The sequence below is a fragment of the Gymnodraco acuticeps genome, unplaced genomic scaffold (assembly GCF_902827175.1).
Source record: "Gymnodraco acuticeps unplaced genomic scaffold, fGymAcu1.1, whole genome shotgun sequence".
NCBI lineage: Eukaryota > Metazoa > Chordata > Actinopteri > Perciformes > Bathydraconidae > Gymnodraco > Gymnodraco acuticeps.
In genome coordinates, this window is record NW_022990699.1 from 1,863,780 (window position 1) to 1,888,051 (window position 24,272).

The 24,272-nt window shown below is 40.1% G+C and overlaps 3 protein-coding genes across 3 annotated transcripts; all 3 read left to right on the forward strand.

Annotated features, from left to right (window-relative positions):
• The first annotated feature begins 1,780 nt into the window (after positions 1-1,780).
• LOC117555747 (solute carrier family 43 member 3-like) lies at positions 1,781-18,754 on the forward strand. The gene is made up of 13 exons (XM_034230711.1): positions 1,781-1,786; positions 2,056-2,119; positions 2,597-2,726; positions 9,518-9,564; positions 9,657-9,733; positions 15,207-15,299; positions 15,391-15,530; positions 15,828-15,928; positions 16,054-16,197; positions 16,689-16,796; positions 17,058-17,244; positions 17,840-17,963; positions 18,066-18,754. Exons 1-13 carry the CDS (start codon positions 1,781-1,783, stop codon positions 18,174-18,176), a joined length of 1,332 nt encoding a protein of 443 aa, XP_034086602.1. The 3' UTR covers positions 18,177-18,754.
• Positions 18,755-19,015: 261 nt separating this feature from the next.
• Positions 19,016-20,902, forward strand: LOC117555918 (protein transport protein SEC31-like). The gene is made up of 5 exons (XM_034230984.1): positions 19,016-19,115; positions 19,189-19,244; positions 19,330-19,632; positions 19,792-20,432; positions 20,514-20,902. Exons 1-5 carry the CDS (start codon positions 19,090-19,092, stop codon positions 20,523-20,525), a joined length of 1,038 nt encoding a protein of 345 aa, XP_034086875.1. The 5' UTR covers positions 19,016-19,089; the 3' UTR covers positions 20,526-20,902.
• Positions 20,903-22,192: 1,290 nt separating this feature from the next.
• LOC117555936 (protein transport protein SEC31-like) lies at positions 22,193-23,883 on the forward strand. Its single transcript, XM_034231018.1, has 5 exons — positions 22,193-22,235; positions 22,309-22,364; positions 22,449-22,751; positions 22,911-23,545; positions 23,627-23,883. Exons 1-5 carry the CDS (start codon positions 22,210-22,212, stop codon positions 23,636-23,638), a joined length of 1,032 nt encoding a protein of 343 aa, XP_034086909.1. The 5' UTR covers positions 22,193-22,209; the 3' UTR covers positions 23,639-23,883.
• The last annotated feature ends 389 nt before the right edge of the window (positions 23,884-24,272 follow it).

The following is a 24,272-nucleotide window of genomic DNA, read 5'->3' on the forward strand; positions in this document are numbered from 1 at the left end:
AAGTCAAATCCATGCACCCAAATGACCCAGAAGTGGGTTTTTTTTGCTAAATCTCTCTTAAAAAGGTCAAATTTCACTTATTTTGCATCAATCTTGATACAGGGTACTTATTATATGTTGTAGTTTGGATTCCTAAAGCTTTTAGTCTACCATCCCATTATTCAAGGGTGGTTTTCACTATAAGTAATGTTTTTTTTTGGATGGACACAATAATTTAAATTTGTTTACTGTGTTCAATCTGAATTTACTTTAAAATAAAAACATCTATATTGATTCTGACACTTCTACATCCAACTCACAGGTGTAACCTTGCTTTGAGAAAAAAGATTATTAATTTAACCCTTTTAGAAGGGAAGATAATGGTCATTTGTTCTGGGAATGTCATTTTCGAGCCTGAGACCTGAAAAACAGGCTCGGGCTTATTAATAGCTACTAACTTGAATTTTTATTAAAATGAATTGATCAATTATTTTTTATATTTTATTGTAATGTTGAGACAAGACTTTTGGTGACAATCATGTATTGCGTTACAATTATATGTAAAAAAAAAACATACCACTGCTCTAAGGCAGTGGTTCCCAACCGGGGTGCGCCAGGCCTCAGATGATTTGAGGCCAAATATCATATTTAGACTTTATTTTTCTTTTTAAATACAGTTTCCTATATAAAAAATTATTGATTAATTAATTTTAATTAAAATTCAAGTTAGTAGCTAATAAAGGCATAAAAAGACAGAAATGTATCATTTTTTCTTTAATAGAAATGTTTCTTTTGCCTGTAAAGTGTCCAAACCAGGCTTGTCTGGATAAGCGCATTTTTAAAACATAGTCATTGTCCATGCCGGTTTCAGTTGGATTATTTGTAACAGTTGCTCCGATCAGATCGGTCTCCTCCATTTTGTAGATTATTTATTTTTTTAATCCACATAAACCTCAGGCCTCAGGTGAAGCACACAGAAAACCAAAACATAAGCATCGCACTCCAATAATATTTAATAAACACAACTAATATTGATATCTTAACATGCAAAAACTGGCTTTCTGGCTGACCTTTGTGACACTACTTTGCTGAGATTATCTGACATCTGACTAAAGATCCTTAACTATGTACAGACATAAATCCCTACACACACAAGAGATGCAGATCCTAGGTTTAGATGTTATATTTTGACAAGTTTAACTTTTAACCTTTTTTTTAACTAACTTAACATATGATTAACTTTGCAGGTAATTGAAAGCGTTTTCTGAGGGAAGCCTCTAGCATCATGAGGAATCTTGAGTTATAAGTTATAAATTATAAGCACCCTTTCTATGAGCCTGTCAAGCAGTGATAAGGCGCTCAGGAACGTTGTGTATATAAAAAACCCTGCAATGACACAGAGAGTAAGATGGAGATTTTTTTCTTAAGGGAGGGAGCAGAGGGAGGGAACTAGAAAATAAAAAGTAGGGAAGAACTTACCTCTATAAAGGAAACTAGTTTGGCAAGAGCAGAGAGGTTTTTCTTCGGAAAACCTTTGGGGAGACCACAGAGACTGAACTGTGAGTATTAGAGATAAGTAGAGAGAACAATACAATTTTAAAAACTGTTGCTTTACAGGAGTTTACCAAGTCAAGGATGTACATTTTAAATGATTTCACTTTTTTGTTGATATCTATGATTTGCCAGTTTTTTAAGAAAACTCACCTTTTAGCCGGGATCACATTTAGTGCCCAGAATGTTTCCAACCTATGTCTTGCTTGTGAAACGTATAGATTTTCAATTTGAGTGATTTTGTTGGGCCATGCAGGTCAGGTCCATTTGTTATGGAAAAAAAGTAAATATTTGACTGTTTACATAGTGCTCTCTAAATGTACCAGAATAACATTTCACATTTATTTTGTTTGGCAGGTGTAGTTACAGGAGCCACCTGTATACGAGTGTGTGTGAGGGACCATGCTAGGTTTTGTGAACAATTTGATGATGTGGCGCTACCTCACTTTAGTTACAGGTCTGTTTGAGTGTCTGTGCTTCTCTGGAGCTGTGTTTGGATGGGCTTCTCTTGTTTTTATCCTAAAGACGGAGGGCTACTTCAGTTCTCTGTGCGTCAGCACCACAGGAGTCAATGCAACGCAGGTCTTAGGTCAGTTTGATATCCTCACCTCCACTATTTTAAATTGTAAGCTGGAGATAGCCAGACTAATAATTGTTGTCAAATGAGTTTGCAATAAAAAAACAACTCTTTATGCAGGCCACTCTGACACTAATTTTCAGCTATTTAAGCACATTAAAGGGATATTTAGGATTGTTAAAAGTGGGGCTGTTAAAGATCCTTGTCCAAAGTTTGGATAAAAAGACAGGCAAAGAAAGCTAAGCAATGTATTACTGTGAACAAGGGCGACAGCAAAATAAAAATAAAACGTGACCACCTAAAAAACACTGACTAGGCCTAGGGATAAGAAGTTCATACAACCCGACTTCAAACAAACTCAAATGTTTTGGTTAAGGTCAGAGAGGCCTGCGTAAATAATATTACTTGAACAACTGGTATCCAACTGTCATATATTTTACAACCTTGCCTCTCTGTCTCTCTCTCTCTTTATGTTGTATGTGTCTACAGATTGCAGCGGACAGGATGAACAGTTTTCTCTTGTTTTCACCATCGCCTCCTTTCTGTTCAGTTTTCTGATGCTACCAAATGGTGTCCTCTTCGACCGGTTTGGTACTACAGTGGCTCGGCTCTTTGGAATGTAAGTCAGAGAATATTTCAATAACTTAAGAATAAAAGGGAAAAATATGTATCATCCATATATCCTTTCCATAAAAACAGTGACTCAATATAGTACGTAAAGGGGACCTATCATGCAAAATGCACTTTTTGATTTTATACATATATGTGTCCCCGGTGTGTCAGGGAACTCACGCAGTGTCAGAAAATAAAACCCTCTCTCTTTTCCTCCGTACCCAAATCGCTAAAAACGGGGGTCCAGATTTGCTTCCGATATGACGTCAAATCGGCAATGCGGACCAACAGCACTATCAGAAACGTTGCTATCAGAAACAATGCCCGACTGTTTTGGACGTAATATGGTCGGTGTTTACATTAGCATCGTTAACACTCAGAGCTAACCTGTACTGCACAGAGCATGGCTGCAGTCGAATAGTCCATTTAGCTTAGGAACCTTCCTAACGGAGTGAAATGACCCGGAAGTCCCTCAGTGGCAGCCATGATAAGTGCCGTTCGAATTCTCTAGAATGATAGGAAAGGAGGTTTCAAACTTCCTTTTTAACCTCCTTTAGCTTAGGAACCACTGGACCTCCCTAACCGAAAGGAGAGGAGAAAATGCTGCCCCACAATGCCTTGCAGCCGCAGCATTTGACGTCACACAACAGTCGGCCGTTCACGGAAACAACCGATTATGACCGAGAAATTATATCATGAAAGTTACGGTGCTTATTAAGCTTTTTAAAACGTATGTGGTAAGTTGCCAAAGTGCTTTGTTTTGAACGTTCCTCAGTATTATAATCAAAAAGAGAAATATGAACGTTGGTTTTTACTGAAATGATCAAATAAAGTCAACATTTCACTGAGCTGTGTGGGGTTTGTTCAACTTTTAAAAGATGTTTGAATGGTGATATACACAGTGATAGGTGTTAAAGACTAACGTTTATAATAAATACATTTGTATTGATTTTAAGATATTTTCATAGTTCATACAATCATACTGGGATCATTTTTTTTATTAATGTAGACCGGAGGGTGACGAGCATAAGTTTCACTTTCCTTTTTTATTTCAATTCCAACTTTGGTCATGAAGAATGTGTTTCTCTGTTGTCCACGTTCATAAAGCATAAAACAACAGCATCAGAGCACGGTGCAGAGTCTCTAGATGAGTTGACAGTAGTCCCTCGTTCTTATTAAACATCCATGTTGTAGTCCGCTGTATAGAAAACTGTAGTTTCCATAGTTTCCCCACAGCAGCAGACGCACATTCATGACGTCCGCTGGCGCATCATAAACACGTCGGATAGTGAAAGTGCAGTCGGATTCTCTAAAGCACCGCAGTCTCTTCTCCTAAAACCTTTTGAATTCTCCTATCCATTATCCCTTAACCCCGTGACGTTTCACTCAGAGGTCAAGGAATAGGAGATAGGGTTAGAATTTAGGAGCTGATTTTTAAACTATCTGAACGCAACCCCCCTTACGAAAAATGAACTATAGTATTACTATAGTATACTATAAGAGTTGTATAGTATCCTATAGTAAGTTTGTAGAGTTCTATAGTATTTTTCACCAGCTGTCGTATTACTACAGTCTTTTCTGTAGTGCCATTTTACTAGCTATAGTAGCCCTATAATATTTCAATAGTAATACTATGTATCTAGATCTTTGTAGTATTCCTATTTTATTTTAAATATTATAACTATAGTATAATATATAGTATTTCTGTAGTTGTTTTTTGAACACACTATAGACCACTCCTATAGTAATATGATATTGTCATAATGAATGCATATTATTACCATAGTGTTTGTAAAAGTATTACACTCCTAGAATTAATGTGTCATTTTTTTTAAACACTGCTGTGTCAAAGGCAATTCAACACATTCAGTGTCATTTCTGAACTATTTTACACACACGTGTGTACGTAGAAAAATAAAAATGCACATAATCAACACATTAGTTTTGACTAACACTGGGCTAACATTGGGTACTGTCATTGGGCACTGTCCTGCCCAATCACGGTTGAGTTATTTCAAATGTATCATTTTTCAACTGTCCATCAAATGTCCCAACTGCCATTTCACCTCTGGCTGCTGTGGAGGATGGATGTCAGCGGAGGAGAGTCTAACTCTAGGTAAATTACAGAAACAAAACGTTTTTAACAAAGTGAGCAGATATATTGTCATAAATGTGAGCAAGCTAGGGGTCTAAATACATATTTTTAAATATGTTTTGCCAATGTTGAACAGCTAACTATTGTTTGAGTTTAGCTGCCTGGATGACAATTATTTTCCTTTAAGCCGTTCTTCTTCTTTTTTATTATATTTATTTTATCTTAACTTAATGTAGCTTACACTCTTTTCTGTGACCATCATTCTTCAATCGGCATTATATTGATAGCATTAGCAGCTATATGTTTAATGCTATCTAGCTACTTTGGCTAGGTTTCATTGTTCGGCCAGATGTGGCGGGAAAGTGCGAGTGAGAAGACCGACATTGGCTGCGTTGATATACAGTCTCTCTTACAGTGCAAATACGTAACTTACTCGCACTAAAGTTATTAGTAGTACGTGTACACTACAGTTTACCTGTTTCTGACTAAAACATCAGCCACTACTCTATACTTGCAAATATTATATTGTGTAGAAGGGAGATTTCATATCTGCCTCTTGTCGCTAAGGCAACTTGTGTATGTGAGATGCAGCGTCACGCACGGCACTTTAGGCCTTCCCTTCTGATTATTTGATTGGTCGGAAGGGAAGGGCCGGCGGGCTTTCCTTCCGACCAATCAAATCGTTGGGAGGGAAAGCCGGCATTCTTTCCTTGACATGTCCCTGACACAGCGGACTGCGGGTGTAGTATAGAGTGAGTGTAGCGTGCAATACTGTGTTTCACCACACATTAATTTATAGGTGCGCTGTTTCAGTTTTTGTAAAATACTCACTGACAACAGCGGAGAGATGTTTTTTAATACAAATAAAAAGAAATACCCAGCCTCCAGGAGAAAACGCCACTGGAGGCTGAGCAGAATATCCCCTGTGCTTCTCTAGAAGTTGTCTTTATGGGTGAAGTTAATTAACTTAAAATTACCATACTGCTTATAATTTATATAAGGTGTGTATTAATGGGTTTAACTAGAAGATGATAGATGATGGCATTTAATTTAATCTGGCATAATATGATTAGTCAACATCAGGATGAATTTGTATTTTTCTTATAATTACAGGAAGCGGGAATGAGCTGCAGGAATCTGTTAAAGTCCTAGCAAAAAGGAAATTAAAAGAAGAATCTACAGTGTCCAAAGCACAAACCATCTCCTGGAAGTAACAGGTGAATTTGGATATGTCCTGGATAGGATTTTAAAATACAACACAGACTTCAAAGAGTTTATAGATGTTGATAGAAGTGAGAACATCAGTAACTTTGACAGATTCCAAGTGCACTTTTCTGAAGCACCGGATCTTCAGCCTGTCCTAAGAGAAGTCTGTCAAACTCAGGTATACATGTACCATGCTTGTTAAATTGTGTTTCAAAAAATCACACAGGCCAGAACTTTACTTTGTGCTGTGCTTGCTCTTATTGTTTTGTTCAGCCAAGAACCAGTTCTTCTGAATGGCCTAACTGATCTACTTAAGAAGAAAATTCCAGAAGTATTTGATGAACTGCAAACTAATGTACCGAGAAGACCAGGCTCAAACTTGTCAAAGTTTGCATCTCTGACTTGGTGGAGAGGCATGGGTTGTAAGTATATGAATGTGAAATGTGTTTATATTTAGGGGTTGGGATACTTTTTCCCTTAATTTCATTGCCCAACAATTTCTGTTTCGGGCCTGAAATTGTTCTTGTACATTTTTTACATTTAAGTTATTCGTATTCATATTCTGTGAACAATGTATTTTATTTTGTTAATAAAGTCCCTACCTTTCAAATTGAAACTGCTCTGCTTGCTAACTTGTATTTGTTGATACCATACTTACTATAGGGATGAATACATCATTATTAAAGCTAATTAACTATAGATTCACTATAAGATCACCATAGCCAACTCTATAGTATTACTATAGTAATTTTCTGTAGTGTGTTCCAAAAAACCATATAAATAATATATAAAGCACTATAGTGATACTACATAAAACTCAATAGTATAGCTATAGTAATTTCCTATAGTGGCCGAAAAACCATATAAATACTACAGGAAACACTATAGTATAACTGTAACTTCACTATAAGATCACCATAGCCAACTCTATAGTATTACTAAAGTAATTCTCTATAGTGTGTCCCAAAACACCATAGAAATACTATAGCAGTTTTTTGTGGTATTTCTATAGTAATTCTCAATAGTAATACTATAGTGTTTTTTCGTAAGGGCCATGTGTGTGAAGATGCAGGAAATAAAAAGGAACTCACCTTGTGGTATAACCATGGATGTATAATAAGAACTGGATACAGCGTGGGAGGCGGGGCCTCATTCATTCCTATGAGAGCTGCTCATTAGCGCATGATGATAAAATGACCCAACTTTTGAGAGAGTGAAACGTCACAGATTACCCAGCATGCCTGAGAAGTACCCGTATGTGCACTCATAGAGCATGTGCAACTTTAACCAAAATGCTCGTTCACATCAAGCACGTCAATTTGCGTACACGTAATAGCACCGTGCGTTCATGACAGCATGGTAATGGATTGTTGTTATCATGGATTTGATAATGAACGAGGCGGCAGTTAGCAGCTAGCGGCTAGCTAGTAATGATGCTAATGTACACATCAATCGTTATGTACTTATATTACGCTGTAACAGGATCTAGTGATATCCAACAGAGCTTCATTTAGCATGAAATTATTATTGCACTGTATATATATATATTTATATACAGTGCAATAAGCTTCTTAGTGCAATACGAAGCTACAGGGACGTTAATAATGTCGGTAATATTAACTTTATTTAATACAACATTTACCGTACAAGATTTAATCATACAGCCCATGTATGATAATGAATTACAGCAAACATGTGCAATATATCCATTATTACAGCTCCGTGGGATGGCAGTAAGACGATATGGATCCGTTCTTATTGTGCATCCATGGGTAAAGATAAACGCAACTCACATTGGTTTCTCATACAGCATCTCTGTAAACTACGTGTATTCACTGAATTTCACTCTCTGCCTTTAACGCTCGTTGTAGCTCCAATAGCTCCAGCCCCACCTGGAGCACAGTGTGCTCTGATTGGTCGGGACACGTAACATGAACGTGCCGGGCGGCGCGGTCCCGTGGGTTAGATGCGCGTTCATAATGCAGAGGGAAATAACTCTCAGAATAACGTTATTAGCTAATTTTTACAACTTGAGGAACGAATGTTTTTAATAAGGGCTATACAAGTGTTCATACTGGGTAGTTTATTTAGTTTAAAAAAAATTATCCAACGAGTTACAGACCACTCTTTCCCCATGTAAGTCAATGGGAAAAAGAGTTTCCGGGCCTGGCAACCAAACGGAAGTGTAGTACCGCCGTTTGGCCAGCACGAATATTTTCATCTGAGTCCGGCGCACTTCCTGGGGGCTTGGGTATAACCGGCAAGAGAGAAAGCCTTTGAGCTCCATACTGTTTCAGAAATAATCCTTGATCTAATAATCCTTGCGTTTCATCACCGCAGCATTTTAGACGGTATCTGCCAGGTTCCGCATGAGCCGGCATAAGCTCCGCCCCCTCTTATTTTTGTTTGTTTCAGTTTTTTTTTTAAAAGCTTTTTTATTTGTTTAGCCTTTATTTATACAGGTGAAAATCTCATTGAGACACAGGGTCTCATTCTCAAGAGAAACCTGTTTATACCCGGAATCAGCACTTTTGTAACAGAAAGAGAAATAGTGGGATATGAGGCATGGCTAGAATGGGTGATCTGTTTGGTTTTTGACCAAAACAATTCATAGACATGTTTTTTATATATTTGACCTATGCTATTGCCTAAAAATAGCATGATAGGCGACCTTTAAAGCCCATTAGCCGTAAAGTTAAGAGGGATGTAATTTTGAATATTGACTAGAAAAGAACATCAACAAGTCCTTCTTCATTTGTGTTCTTAGTGGGGAAGAAATTAAGTGAGAACCTCTCCTAGTTAATTGCACTTGACTGAAAGTGTGATGCTTAAATCCAAGCAAATATGTAATACATCGTCTAACTCTGCATCACCATTTATATAATATTTATATAATAAAAATCGAAATAAATAAAAACCGAATAAAAAAAAAAATTAAAACTGACTATTAAAAAAATAGAAACTTACCCAAAACAAATTAAAACTGACTATGACAAAAGAAAAGACTGACTATAAAAAAATAAAATGTGTAGCACAGTCAATAGCAATTAATCATCAACACAACCTTTCTAAGAGTTTAAAGTTTAACTTCAAACTGCAGCATTTGAAATGCACTTTTGAAGCTCTGCAGTACAGTTCTGTTTGTTTGTGTCTTTACAGCTGTGTGTAAAGACAACATTTGATTAAAAAGCACTTTTTAACACATTTAATGATATCACAATTGATGCAGTTTACTATCAATCTGGACTAATAGTGGTGTCTTATGATAGGACACTGACTCGAAAGGTCACCACAACCTCACACCCGTACATTAACAAATAAATAGTCATAAAACTGAAAACATCCATAAAATGTACGATTATTGGCTTATTTTAACGATGTCATAGCAGGATTATTTCAGATATAATTGCAGATCTGCTGTAAACTAGCTAACTTAAATGTTTTGGTCTTGTAAAATATCATGTGTTTTAAAACATTGAAATGTATATTTCCAACAGAACTCTTTACACCACGGGTACCTTGATGATGGCCTTCTCGACTGCAGGTGAAAAACTTTTCTCTGTCTTGTTGTTTTGTAATCACTCATGGTTTACGTAAGTAATCTTACGTCTGTTGTTGCTCTTTTATTTTCATCAGCTTTATCAAACCTGATGTTCCCAGCTCTCGCCCTCATGGCGTCGGGTGGCAACATGCTTCTACTGACCAACTTGCAGGTACTAAAGCTGTCTCTCAGATCAAAGAAAATGTAAAGTCCATCCATCAGGACATTGTTTAACCTCTCAAGAATGGGGGGGGTCATGTTCAGACTCTTAGATTGAGATGAGGCTTGATCAATCCTTCCTATGTTTCAGAATCAGACTGTGGCTAATTTTGCTTTTGCCTTAACATTTTGGACACATTTGAGATTTTTCCCCTGTAAACACAGGATCAAAACCATACCTCTAAGTCAGGGGTCACCAACCTTTTTTAGGATGAGGGCTACTTTCAAAAAATAAAACAAGTCGGGGGCTACTTTTACTCCTCTTTTTTTGCAGTGTATATATTTAGCACATTTTAACATTATTATATGCTTACCTTTAACCTTTGTGTGCTGTTTGGGTCTGTGGGACCCGTTTTCAGTGTTTACTAAAAGAACATGTATGCAATTTAATTATTTTAACCTGCTTTATTTGGGGGTGGACTTCACATCCTCTAGGGGGAAGATTATTTTTTAAATGTTGAAGTTAAATGCATCAATCTGGTGCACTTTGAGCACAACATGAATTTATGGATACAGCTCTCAACACGCTGTATACTTTTCAATGATCCAAACATCTTTAGAATATGATCACAACCAATAACAAATCATTTAAACTGGTTTATTCTTACCTTATGTTTCCTAGTTAGCATTCTATCTTTGCATTTATGCATATTTTACTAATCACTCCCCTTTTAAACTTTTTTTTTTTTTTTTTTTACTGTCCTAGTACACATTGGAATGATTTCTTACTTTATCTATATTAAATAGATAAAGGTGTGCTCTCCCTAGCTCTCTCTATTGCTCTCTCTCTCTCTCCCTCTCTCTCTCTCTCCCTCTCTCTCTCCCTCCCTCCCTCCTAGCTCTCTCGCTCTCTCTCTCTGGGTGTTTCTCAATCGCGAGGATGCTGGCTTGCTAGTCGCGTACTTCCAAGCCACGGCTTCGGAAAACGAAGAAGAATGGAACAGGCTAACAAGTGTACCGAAAATAAATATCTCACGATGTCTATCTAATTATGAACTTGCTTTACTTTCACGGAACACATTTTTGGTGATAACAAATGTAACAAAGTAACATATTTATCAACACATGTTCTACGCCACTACATACTTAGATTTAAATGTGTGCTGCGTCGGTTCAGCAATTCTCCGCAAGGGTTTTTGAAATTGGTCCGTGCGCAAAGTATTGTGTGGATTTTAAGGACGCGAAGTCTACCCATGTGCAGCCTCGAAATTTCCCCCAAACCAAGGACGCGGCCTCGGTGGAATTCCAAGTATGCATAGGGTAGATTCTTTTAATTACATTTCCTTTTTTGTTTTGTGTATTTTTTACATTTTGGATTTGCTTGGCGACAGGGGCGGCGGGTACTGTAGGCTAGGGAAGGCTAACGGCCCGTCTACACTACAGGCGTCAAAAAATGCTTTCAACGCTTCGCCCATTCATTTGAATGGGGTGACGTAGGATATTTTCAAACTTCGCCGAACTGCATTGTGGGTAGCATGGCAAGGCGTTGCAAGCATCGCATCGCGAAAGTTGAACAATGTTCAACTTTTGAGGCTCGATGCTTGCTCGAAGCTGGCGTCAGCCAATCAAATCCCGTTTTTGCAATTCCCGCCAGTACAAGCGCTAGCCAATCAAACCGCGTGCAAGCTGGGAGAGCCAGACCGCAGTTCATTTCCTCATATTCCAAACGAGAAATTACGGTAGCAAATCACCCGGTTCTTTTCGACCAGAACTATTTACCGGGATACAAACCGGAGGAACCAGGCATGGAGGGAGGTGGCAGAGACAGTGGGTGAAACTGGTAGGTTTTCGCCTGTTTGGGGATTTTATATCCAGTTTACTTCGTTTTAACATTGCTATTGCTTTGTATGTCGGGGGCGGGAGATTCATGTGATTGGTTGTTGGTCGTGTTGCTCGCAAAAAATCGCCAAGCTTCAGACACGCCCAGCTTCAAGCTTTTTCGATGCCTGTAGTGTAGACGGGCCGTTAGCCTTTCCAAATATTTGTGTCACTGCATCCTGGTAAAATAAGAATATAATGTATAATGTTTGTGTCTTTGACATTAGCGCTGCTATGCAGCCACCAGTAAACTGTACTACGAAGCTCAACAGATCCTGGATATGTTTGAGTTATCTTAACTAACCCAAACAAACCAGATCTTGCTAAGCGGTCCTACGACGCTGGTTATCAACTCCGTGAATCAAGCCAGGGGCCCTTTCTCACTTCTCTTAGTTTTAATTTCCTCGCTCCTAGGTCTCGGTCTCACCGGAAGTTGATTTGTCTGCGCCATCTTGAGTAGCGTCCCAATGGCCTTATTTTTGCCGGAGGAGCGATAATGGAGGAGCTATAATCGAGGAACCACCAGACCATGGCCGTTTCTCAATCGCGAGGATGCTGGCTTGGTAGTCGCGTACTTCCAAGTCACTTCCTTCAGAAACTAAGCAAGTATTCTTCCAAGCCACGGCTTCGGAAAACGAAGAAGAATGGAACAGGCTAACAAGTGTGCCACTCTCTCTAACGGTTTCAACATAAACTGTACCAAAAATAAATACCTCACGATCTAATTATGAACTTGCTTTACTTTCACGGAACATATTTTTGGTGATAACAAACAAATGTAACAAAGTAACATATTTACCAACACATGTTCTACGCCACTACTTACATTTAAATGTGTGATGCGTCGGTTCCATACTTGCCAACTCTCCCGATTTTCGCGGGACACTCCCGATTTCATTGCCCTCTTCCGGTTTCCTCCCCGGGTCATATTTCTCCCGCATTTCTCCCGATTTCTGACAAAATCAGATTTACTCAGGACTGTTTCCACTCGGACTTTAATACAGCTACACCATTGTTTGGTTTCCATGGTAACCCGTCTCTGAGTCTGAGAGGGTGAGGAAGATAGTCACAGAAAACAGAATCGACAACTACTCTACTCTCTGCTCACTCCCATTTTGCATTTTGAAATGCTCCCGATTTCTGAGGTCTCAAGGTTGGCAAGTATGGTCGGTTCAGCCATTCTCCGCAAGGGTTTTTGAAATTGGTCCGTGCGCAAAGCATTGTGGGGATCTTAAGGACGCGACGTCTACTCATGTGCAGCCTCGAAATTTCCCCCAAACCAAGGACGCGGCTTCGGTGGAATTCCAAGTATGCTGGAGATTGGAACAGTCCTTCGGCGGCACTCGATGACGTAGCATCCTTGAAATATTGGCTTGGAAGCCAATATCCTCGAGATTGAGAAACGGCCCATCCTTCGATGAAATCCTCAGACACTCGGGCCCGCCCCCTTACTGTGTATCGCTCACTGATTGGACGATGCAGTGCATGCACTGATCTGATGCTTCTTGACATGAGAGCAGTTTCCCAGCGGAGTGAAGAAAATACATGAACCTCACGGGAGTCACTCCTCAGTTTATACCGTGTTTTGTTTCAATTCATGTATCATTTAGTTACAAATATGTGATATATCTGAACAACAAAGTGGTCAAAAATCATTTTATTCATTTTTTGGAAACATTTTCATGATCGCTTTTTTCGTTTTACATTTTCATTTATTGTCATTTCCATTCAATCAGTCATTAAGTGCTATTTAAAATGTGAATTTGCTACATATCCACACAAACAAACAAAGTGTGCAATCCAATGAATGTTAATCTAACTGGGTTTTGATAGATAACATATCTCTTTTTCTTCTCTAAATTATTTTTATTTCTATTGTGCACTCTAATCAAACTATTGTTCGTTTATACATTTTAAGAATGGCGTTTATCTTTTTTGAGAATTAGTTCTTCTTTTATTTTATTTATTTGGGTCTATAACAGATGATACAAATGTTTGTGTCAGTAAATGTGTACTAACAGAGGCGGGGGTGTTTGTGCGGCGTCATCACAAACGGACGTCGCTTCACGTGACACTCCGGAGGAAAGGACGTCCCATTGCTCTTAAAACTAATTTCCCTGCTTCTCGTGGTTTCCTTGCGTCCCTCCATGCTTCCCTGGTGGGAGGGACTAAACGCAGGGAAACAACGCAAGTGAGGGACGCAAGGAATCCATTTAACCGAAGTGAGAAGGACCCTGGGACGCAGGACCCCTCCCCGACAGCCGCACGGACGCGAGGGCCCGCTCATCACTGCGCGCACATGTGCGACCGCAGTTTTAATTGGTAATTGTAAGTCGCTTTGGATAAAAGCATCAGCTAAAATGAAATGTAATGTGTTGAGAGATGTATCCATAGATCTTTCCATGTTGCTCTCAAAGTGCACCAGATTGTAGCTTTTAACTTCAATATTTTAAAAAAAATCCCGGGGGAGCATCCCCCCGGACCCCCCTAGAGGAGGTGAGGTCCGCCCCCCACTCATAAAAGCACTTTACCGCTGCCTATATGCCGTGAGCTGATTATCGAGCCTTCATTGTAACAGTCGCGGGTGTACTGTGTGTGTGCGTGTGGGGAGTGTTGCAGTAGAAAATTCCACTGTAGCGCCACTGTGAGCTAAGCCCTGAATGTTTTCAGGTCCAGGCGACGCCCCTGATACTGCCCCATCTAAGACACGAGTGGATCTGACTTTAATTACATTTGAGTTGGGTGTTTCCGTCAACTTAATGTATTGCTTAAAATAATACGTCTGCATACAGTAGGCCTATATGTGACAATGTAAGTGTTGCACGGCCAGATACAGCTCGAGAAGCTGACTCAGATAAGGAAATATATGATAGGCTATATTATGATATTATATGATCGATGATCTGATTGATGATGTGATATGAATGATAAGTACGACACGTCGGCGTCTTCTCTGCATACGGTAGTTTAAACTGTATTTCCGTTATCCTGTAATATGACTTGATAGATTTAAACTCCGTACACTGAGCTCTGATTGGTCAGCAGGCGGTGCTTTCACTGAGTTGATCTCTTTTCTATAGACGCCGGAGGCGGGCAGCGTCAGGAAAAAAAAGTTATTTAGCCTTCCCAAACCTGAGACTCACGCGCCGCCTATGCTTGGCGAGCTATTTTTAGAACATGCCCGGCGGGCGACTCACGTTCCCCCTGCGGCCGACTAAGTGCCCGCGGGCACCGTGTTGGCTACCCCTGCTCTAAGTCATATAACGCCTTAGAACTTAGACTGAGAAACACAGTCATCAGAGCTTTTTGGAAGCATAAGAGGATAGATGTTCAAGATCAGATTTTTCACAAGCTTTGAAACCTTTAAACATCTGTCCCCAATGCTTCACTTAACAGGAATTAACCCAACCAAAACAAGAGTTTTCCCTCACACTTTTCTTAGAAACCGAGTCCTAGGGTAATGTTTAATTCAAATGATGTAGGCCTAGTATAAAACCACATCATCATATTCAAACAAGAAATTCTAATCATTGAATGGCTTAACGATTTTGATGTAAAAATGACAAGTCAGATTTAGAAAAAAAAACGTTTGTATTCCTCTCATGAAGTTAGGAATCTTGTTCGGGTCACATCGCTCCACTGTCATCACTCTCTATAACGGGTCCATTGGCTCTTCAGCCGCGCTCTTCCTTGTCATCAAGGTAAGAAACACTCGCTCGCTATTTTCGTATATTTGCAATATATTCAAACACTATCATGTTGTAACAATGACCTTGTTGTTCTGTTTTGCAGCTGTTGCATGAGGCTGGCATCTTTTTCCTCCCCTCCTTCCTCTTCCTCTCCGCCTGCAGCGTCCTTCACCTGCTCAGGACTTTCTTCCTGCTGCCCCGAGGCAAAATTCCCCACCCACTGCCTGATGGCTACACATGCGGGTACAGATTAAAAAAATCACACACATCAACACACATATCAACAGAATACTTTTTGATCTGTGCTCTATGTTAGAAGTACTTGTTTACTGTATAGACATCAGAGCAATGTGAATTGATAGTATTCAGAATATATTATTTTGTATATCTATTATTTTGGGCGCTCCTTTTACAGAGATGAATGTATTATTCATATGAAAAGGCTGCAAAACATTGAGCTTTCACTTGTGATCAAATCACCCCAGACGCATGCTAATCCCAGGTGTAAAAAGGGCCCTTGTCACCTTTGATCTTTGTCAGGATAACCTGTGGTAAATCAAAGACTCTGAGCTTGGAGCAGATAACAGCGGAGGGTAACAATCAACCGATGACAGAGGAGGTCAAGGACGTCCCGGATCAAGGTCTGTTCACTTCAAATCGCACAGATATTTAAAACAGGATAAACTAATCAAATATCCTATCTGTCTTTATTGTTGTTCTTTCCTCATCTTCATCCATCTCTACGGTTTCCTCTTGTCTCCCTCAGAGAAGAGTTTACGTGAGTGTTTGAAGTCCAGGCTCTTCTGGTGGCACCTGCTGTGGCTGTCAGTGATGCTGCTCAGACATTACCTCTACATCGGCACCCTCAACCCCATGCTGCAGCGGCTGACGAATGGAGATCCTTCACTTGGTAAACATGCACAAACACTACCTTTTGTCTGATTGTCTAAGCAAATTTCCTGCAAACCTTCCTTGTCATACCGTCTTTCCGCCTTGGTAACCACAGCACATAGCCTCTGGCAGAAATAAACTCTTAAAACTCGGCAGATTATCACAGCAAACACCTTCAAAACATCCAGCAAGACCAGCTGGATCAAGCACCACCGTAAGAGCCAGAGTATAAGAGAGTATAAGAGAGTATAGGCATGGACCTTGGGCTGTTTAACTACCCAGCATTCTCCTGGCTGATGTCTGGTTAGTAGTGAATTAAAACGGATGAATTATGACTCTGACTGGCTCAGCAACAAGAGACTGACTGCCCACATCTTGCAGGAACCGGGCTACAAGGTGGCATCCCTGATCAACTTGTTCTGGTTCATGATTCCTGTAGTACGAGGGATGTTAGACTCTGAAGGAGATTTTTGTTTCTAACTATCTTGTCCTTGCTTGTGTGTCTCACAGTGAGCTGGTACACCAATGCCTTTGCTATAACACAGCTGTGTGCTGTGTTGTGTGCTCCATGGAATGGCCTCATCTTCGACAGAAACAAGGGCAAACCTAGCACTGAAGGTAACAACATTCTAAAAAGAGCTTGTAATAAACCCAACATGAAAAATACATGGTATCCTAAAGTGAGACCCATCTCAGGGCACAAGACAGCAAAGTCAGTGGGCTCTTACCATAGAGTGAATAAAATATGATCATGTTCAGCGTGCCTACAGTCATTAAAGGGATTAGTTGCTGCTGAGTGCTCTGGTCTGTATGTATGGAGATGTCAGCAGAGTTTCTCTTTAAAGGAACAGGTGTGTGTTGTATTGTGTGTGTCTGTAGGAGAGAGTGAAAAGGAAGCAGACCTGAGGGCCTCAGTACTTTCTCTCTTCCTGACGGCGCTGCAGTGCGTGTTGTTCTCAGTCTGTGCCTGCCTCCCCTCCCTGCCGCTTCAGTACTTCACATTTGTCCTGGAGGTAATCAACCGCTCTTTCCTCTTTGGCGGCAACGCAGCTTTCATCAACGTGGCGTGAGTATCAAATACACACACGACCACATACAAATTAATTCCGACACAGCATGTTCTTGAGGCGTACAGCATACATACACCATTCAGCAACTTTCATAAATAACCTGACCATTTTGTACCCATCAATCACACTGGATAATATATGTAAAGGATGTTTGTTGATGTATTCGTCTACAACTTCTGCTGTTAGCCATCCACAACTAACTGCTGGCGTATGTGCTTGAAAACAATAGGTGTCCCGACTCTCATGCTAAAGAGTCTTGAAAAAGGGTTACACAATGTTCCGTTGCCACCTCCCTGGTGGTGTGATCATAATGTATGATGAGGGATATGCTGTAAAGCGTGATGTTGATGTATATGAGTTTCTCTGGCCGTATTTGTGTTTTAATAAACTCATATATCCAATTAAGGAGAACTGAAGCTCATTGAGTTTGTTCTATCTCACCAAAATGAGGATTGACCTGAAGTAGACGTTTTCTACATCATGTGTTCTTATCTAATCATAGGCTAGTTCATTATATGGGTTTTAAGTGGACAATTTTGTAAGTGTTACCTTCATCTAAGATAATTTTAAATACTTGATTGGTGTGTGTAGTTTCCCGTTGTGCCACTTTGCGAAGCTGTATGGTCTGGTCCTGGCTCTATCTTCAGTGTTTTCCCTGCTGCAGTATGCCTGCTTTGCACTGGTGAACGGACCTCTTCATGGAGACCCTTTATATGTAAGTGCAAAGCATCTCACCTACTTAATCTGGTAATTTTCCTCCAGAATTACCACCTGTATTTTATTCCACTGCCTCCTCTCTTCCTCCATGTGTCTGCAGGTGAACATTGGTGTGTCGCTGCTCATCTTGCTCGCCTTCATCCATCCTCTCTCTGTGTTCCTGCACTGTCGAAGTCTCGCCTCCCAACGAGCCATCAGTGCCTCCTCATAATGTTTGTGAAATGGGATTTGCACTTCAAATTATGTCAGCAATGATAAACAACAAAGCTCTGCCATCTGCTGGACGCTTAATTATCAGTGTAGCTGTTAGATACTGATATTACTGTACCAAACATACTCAATCTCCTTCTATGTTTTCATTTTATCAAACATATACATCTTGTGTTTTGAGCATGTCTATAAGTAGAACAAAATTTGATGTCATGATGGATTCCATTTTTTATTTGAATATGCCAAATGTAATGATATTCGTCAAATTATACAGAGATATATTTATGTTTCAGGTCCACCGTTTTTTTAAGTGCAACAACTGAGGAGGTTGTCAAATTGTTGAAATGTTATGAAATATATTTTCAATATGAAAATATAGTGTGTTAAATGGAATTATTCCCTATATAAATGTAATTGTAATATCATTTGTAATTTTTAAAAACAACAAGGAAATGTTGTATGTTGTTTAGCATGACATTAAAATTAAAGAGATACAAGGCTGAACTCCAAACTACCCCTGCGTGTTTTGCCCAGTGTTTGGTGGATGTTTGGAGTCCATGTTTTCTGGTGAAATTTGATTGAGACTTATCAGAGATTTATCAGACTTTTTATTGTTTGTCAATTTATACACTATTTTTTTAAGTCATGTACATTTTGCCCAACTCCTAAGCTGAATAAAATGTAAATGAATAACATTTTGGTGAAAAAGGTGCAGTATAATATCAACCCATTTTCTTCTTGAGCTGTCCTCATTGGCTCCTGTCAGACTGATTGCTGAGGTTTGATCCACCTGCTGAGTCCTTCACCAGCAGCTGTCCGTCATTTACTCGTTAAGGTCTGATTGGTCCGGGCTGGTCTCTGGCAACACTTATAACCGTCCTCCTTTGCCAGGTTCTCCAGTGAATGCCTTCATCATGATGACTTCACGGTTTGTTGCAGGGTAAGTATCTGCCGTGCTTTATGTTGACTTGTTACTCATACAAATGTGTTCATACTATTCCAAATTATTTCAGGGCTTCCCTCTTTGCGATGCTGATTGTGAGCATGTGCTGCCTTCCTGTTCAGCAAGGTGATGTGTCTTTCGACTTTGGTAAAATGTTTGTTTTTTCAGTTGAATTAGCTTCCTAGTAAACTTGTGTTTCTCTTGTACCTAGGCTCTTATCCTGGTGGAAGTAAACCCAACACAGCTCCTAATGTTGGCTTGTACCAGCAATGGCCCTCTGCTCAGTTTTCACCTGAGGCTGTTGAGTATTACAATGGGACCTACCAATCACTTTATAAGGCTGTACCACAGCAGGAGCCCAGTGTCCCTAAGCTAACTGCTCAAAGACAACCAGAACCTGCTGTTGGTCCTGGTTCTTTTGGACCGGTTAATTCAGGTTACAGGGGAACTTCAGCAAGGCAAAACCCTGACAACTCTGCTCAACCAGAAGCTGCTTATCAACCTGCCCCTCCAGGTAATGATCTCATGCCTAATGTTATGTTCTTTAACTGCCAAATCAGTTTGCAATTGCGCAATAATACAAATAAGAATCATCCCTGGCAAATCTTGGCCTCACTCTTTTCTTGACTACAAATTCATGTGAGTTTCAAACTTCTCTACATTTCTGTTTCAGAAGTCAAATGGGCTGTTGAACCTCCCAGGATGTTCTCCGGAGGTGAGGAAGTGTCGACAGGCACCCGTGCCGTTGTCTCCAGTCAACCAGAAAACATGAGTCCTCCTGGATCATTTTACCAGGCAGGGGAGTTGTCCACTTATTCCCAAATCTTAGAGCAGGGTAACTCTGAGCAGGAGACGGAGGACCTAGTGCCTTCTCGACGACCTTTTCCTCCAGGACCTTATCAAGCTCCACCTCCTAGGTCAGAGTCTGCGGGACGAGGATATGCTAGACCAAGCTTAACCAGCGAACCTCGACCAGAAGCCAACACGGGCGGAGTTGTGGTCCCTTATCGGTTCTACGACTTCTTCTTCCTGAACGGAAAGTACCCCCCAGGCACATTCAGTTTTTCCAGCGACAGCTACGAGCAAGGAAGAGACAGCTTTCAAGATGTTGGCTATGTGAGAGACTATTTTCCCAATAACCCTGCACCCGTACAGGGGCGCCAGGCCGCCGCTGCTGCTGCACCCGTCCAGAACTTTTACACACCCAGGATACCCGTGATGGCTGGTTCTGGACGGGATGGTGCAAAGACTGCTTCCCCTAGAGGCTTCAGGCAGCCAATCCGCAACCAGGCCCCTGGCTACAACTTTGGTTATGTATGTTCACAAAATGTATTGGCATATTAATAACTGCATATTTCTAACTTGTACTAAACGTGGTCTTTTCCTGTCTTTCAGGGTGGATACTAGTGACGTGGATGCCTACAGCATGAACAAAGATATCTGCTAAATAAATATTTTGTTAATTACTCTGGCTTCAAGGTTGATACTCTTGACTTGGGAACTCTCTTGCAGAAGGAGAAACCCAATTTTTAAGATGGTTTAAAACCTCCTGTGAAATCACTTTAATATAATTTGGGATTGTATTGTTATTGCACGGCTACTCTTATTTACGATTTCCATTGGCAAAAGATGGTAGATGGTACACTATTTATAAAATAAATGTATCAGTGGGCTAAGTACTACAAAAGTTTTTTGTTTTTTTTTAAACATCTTTTTTTTTGTTGCTGGCCCAAGATAAGAGGTACTTTAAACCAAATTGGGGAAATGTTTGCATTGCAGCAGCATTACAAAAAACAATGCATTGCACATAAGAAATAAACAATACTAGAATGGCATTACAAAGTAGAACATATATAGTAGACTGTGAAGATACATCTATAAACCCAGATGGCTTGAGAGTAACTTCTGCATGATCAAAGGCAGTCAAACCTGCGACTTCTGTTGATGTATCGGGTGGTTAGTTTCTTTGAGATCTCTATTCACCATGCTGTGGATTAGGTGGCACATTAAATGCATCCTTTCAATGTTGTTGTACATACAAACATTTCCTCTCCTGCATCCATCCTCTCTCTGTGTTCCTGCACTGTCGAAGTCTCGCCTCGTATCGAGCCATCAGTGCCTCATGTTTCTAAAATGAGATTTGCACTTCAAATGATAGTCACCCATGATAAGCAACACTGCTCTGCCATCTGCTGGATGCTTAATTCTCAATTTAGCTGTTAGATACTTATTACTGTGCCAACATTTCTCCATCTTTGCTTTGATGGTATCAAAGATAAAATGTCTCAGGTGTTTGTCAGTAGAAAAATGTTATGTCATGGATTCAGTTTTTTTATTTGAATATGCCAAATGTAATGATATTCATCAAATTATACAGAGATACAATTTGTTTCAGGTCAACTTTTTTTTTTAAAGTGCAACAACTGAAGAGGTTGTCAAGTTAAAATGTTATGAAATATATTTCCAATATGAAAATATAGTGTGTTGGAATTATTCCCTTTATTTGCCAAGATATTTTTCAATTTCTGAAAAATATTATACACCTGCAGGCAACTGGCTATAACATTTGTTTTATAGAAATGTAATTGTAATCTGATAAGATATTTTTTTTAAACAAGGACGTTTATGTTGTTTAGCATGATATTCAAATACAAATTAAAGAGATACAGTATGTAAAGGCTGAACTCCAAACTACCCCTGCGTTTTTTGTCCAGTGTTTGGTTGACTCAGTCCATGTTTTCTGGTGAAATTTGGTTGAGACTTATCAGAGATTTATCAGACTTTTTATTGTTTGTCAATTTATACACTATTTTTTTAAGTCATGTACATTTTGCCCAACTCCTTAAGCTGAATAAAATGTAAATGAATAACATTTTGGTGAAAAAGGTGCAGTATAATATCAACCCATTTTCTTCTTGAGCTGTCCTCATTGGCTCCTGTCAGACTGATTGCTGAGGTTTGATCCACCTGCTGAGTCCTTCACCAGCAGCTGTCCGTCATTTACTCGTTAAGGTCTGATTGGTCCGGGCTGGTCTCTGGCAACACTTATAACCGTCCTCCTTTGTCAGGTTCTCCAGTGAATGCCTTCATCATGATGACTTCACGGTTTGTTGCAGGGTAAGTATCTGCCGCGCTTTATGTTGACTTGTTACTCATACAAATGTGTTCATACTATTCCAAATTATTTCAGGGCTTCCCTCTTTGCGATGCTGATTGTGAGCATGTGCTGCCTTCCTGTTCAGCAAGGTGATGTGTCTTCGACTTTGGTAAAATGTTTGTTTTTTCAGTTGAATTAGCTTCCTAGTAAACTTGTGTTTCTCTTGTACCTAGGCTCTTATCCTGGTGGAAGTAAACCCAACACAGCTCCTAATGTTGGCTTGTACCAGCAAGGACCCTCTGCTCAGTTTTCACCTGAGGCTGTTGAGTATTACAATGGGACCTACCAATCACTTTATAAGGCTGTACCACAGCAGGAGCCCAGTGTCCCTAAGCTAACTGCTCAAAGACAACCAGAACCTGCTGTTGGTCCTGGTTCTTTTGGACCGGTTAATTCAGGTTACAGGGGAACTTCAGCAAGGCAAAACCCTGACAACTCTGCTCAACCAGAAGCTGCTTATCAACCTGCCCCTCCAGGTAATGATCTCATGCCTAATGTTATGTTCTTTAACTGCCAAATCAGTTTGCAATTGCGCAATAACACAAATAAGAATCATCCCTGGCAAATCTTGGCCTCACTCTTTTCTTGACTACAAATTCATGTGAGTTTCAAACTTCTCTACATTTCTGTTTCAGAAGTCAAATGGGCTGTTGAACCTCCCAGGATGTTCTCCGGAGGTGAGGAAGTGTCGACAGGCACCCGTGCCGTTGTCTCCAGTCAACCAGAAAACATGAGTCCTCCTGGATCATTTTACCAGGCAGGGGAGTTGTCCACTTATTCCCAAATCTTAGAGCAGGGTAACTCTGAGCAGGAGACGGAGGACCTAGTGCCTTCTCGACGACCTTTTCCTCCAGGACCTTATCAAGCTCCACCTCCTAGGTCAGAGTCTGCGGGACGAGGATATGCTAGACCAAGCTTAACCAGCGAACCTCGACCAGAAGCCAACACGGGCGGAGTTGTGGTCCCTTATCGGTTCTACGACTTCTTCTTCCTGAACGGAAAGTACCCCCCAGGCACATTCAGTTTTTCCAGCGACAGCTACGAGCAAGGAAGAGACAGCTTTCAAGATGTTGGCTATGTGAGAGACTATTTTCCCAATAACCCTGCACCCGTACAGGGGAGCCAGGCTGCTGCTGCACCCGTCCAGAACTTTTACACACCCAGGATACCCGTGATGGCTGGTTCTGGACGGGATGGTGCAAAGACTGCTTCCCCTAGAGGCTTCAGGCAGCCAATCCGCAACCAGGCCCCTGGCTACAACTTTGGTTATGTATGTTCACAAAATGTATTGGCATATTAATAACTGCATATTTCTAACTTGTACTAAACGTGGTCTTTTCCTGTCTTTCAGGGTGGATACTAGTGACGTGGATGCCTACAGCATGAACAAAGATATCTGCTAAATAAATATTTTGTTAATTACTCTGGCTTCAAGGTTGATACTCTTGACTTGGGAACTCTCTTGCAGAAGGAGAAACCCAATTTTTAAGATGGTTTAAAACCTCCTGTGAAATCACTTTAATATAATTTGGGATTGTATTGTTATTGTACGGCTACTCTTATTTACGATTTCCATTGGCAAAAGATGGTAGATGGTACACTATTTATAAAAAAAATGTATCAGTGGGCTAAGTACTACAAAAGTTTTTTTTTTTTTTTTAAACATCTTTTTTTTTGTTGCTGGCCCAAGATAAGAGGTACTTTAAACCAAATTGGGGAAATGTTTGCATTGCAGCAGCATTACAAAAAACAATGCATTGCACATAAGAAATAAACAATACTAGAATGGCATTACAAAGTAGAACATATATAGTAGACTGTGAAGATACATCTATAAACCCAGATGGCTTGAGAGTAACTTCTGCATGATCAAAGGCAGTCAAACCTGCGACTTCTGTTGATGTATCGGGTGGTTAGTTTCTTTGAGATCTCTATTCACCATGCTGTGGATTAGGTGGCACATTAAATGCATCCTTTCAATGTTGTTGTACATACAA

Excerpts from the sequence above, each read along its gene's own strand:
- LOC117555936 (XM_034231018.1), top strand. The coding sequence starts at position 22,210 with ATGATGACTTCACGGTTTGTTGCAGG. Across the intron at positions 22,236-22,308 it reads ACTTCACGGTTTGTTGCAGG|GGCTTCCCTCTTTGCGATGC; the intron begins GTAAGTATCTGC and ends AAATTATTTCAG. Across the intron at positions 22,365-22,448 it reads CTGCCTTCCTGTTCAGCAAG|GCTCTTATCCTGGTGGAAGT; the intron begins GTGATGTGTCTT and ends TCTTGTACCTAG.
- LOC117555918 (XM_034230984.1), top strand. The coding sequence starts at position 19,090 with ATGATGACTTCACGGTTTGTTGCAGG. Across the intron at positions 19,245-19,329 it reads CTGCCTTCCTGTTCAGCAAG|GCTCTTATCCTGGTGGAAGT; the intron begins GTGATGTGTCTT and ends TCTTGTACCTAG. Across the intron at positions 19,633-19,791 it reads TTATCAACCTGCCCCTCCAG|AAGTCAAATGGGCTGTTGAA; the intron begins GTAATGATCTCA and ends TTTCTGTTTCAG.
- LOC117555747 (XM_034230711.1), top strand. Across the intron at positions 15,300-15,390 it reads CGCTCTTCCTTGTCATCAAG|CTGTTGCATGAGGCTGGCAT; the intron begins GTAAGAAACACT and ends TCTGTTTTGCAG. Across the intron at positions 17,245-17,839 it reads GCAGCTTTCATCAACGTGGC|TTTCCCGTTGTGCCACTTTG; the intron begins GTGAGTATCAAA and ends TGGTGTGTGTAG.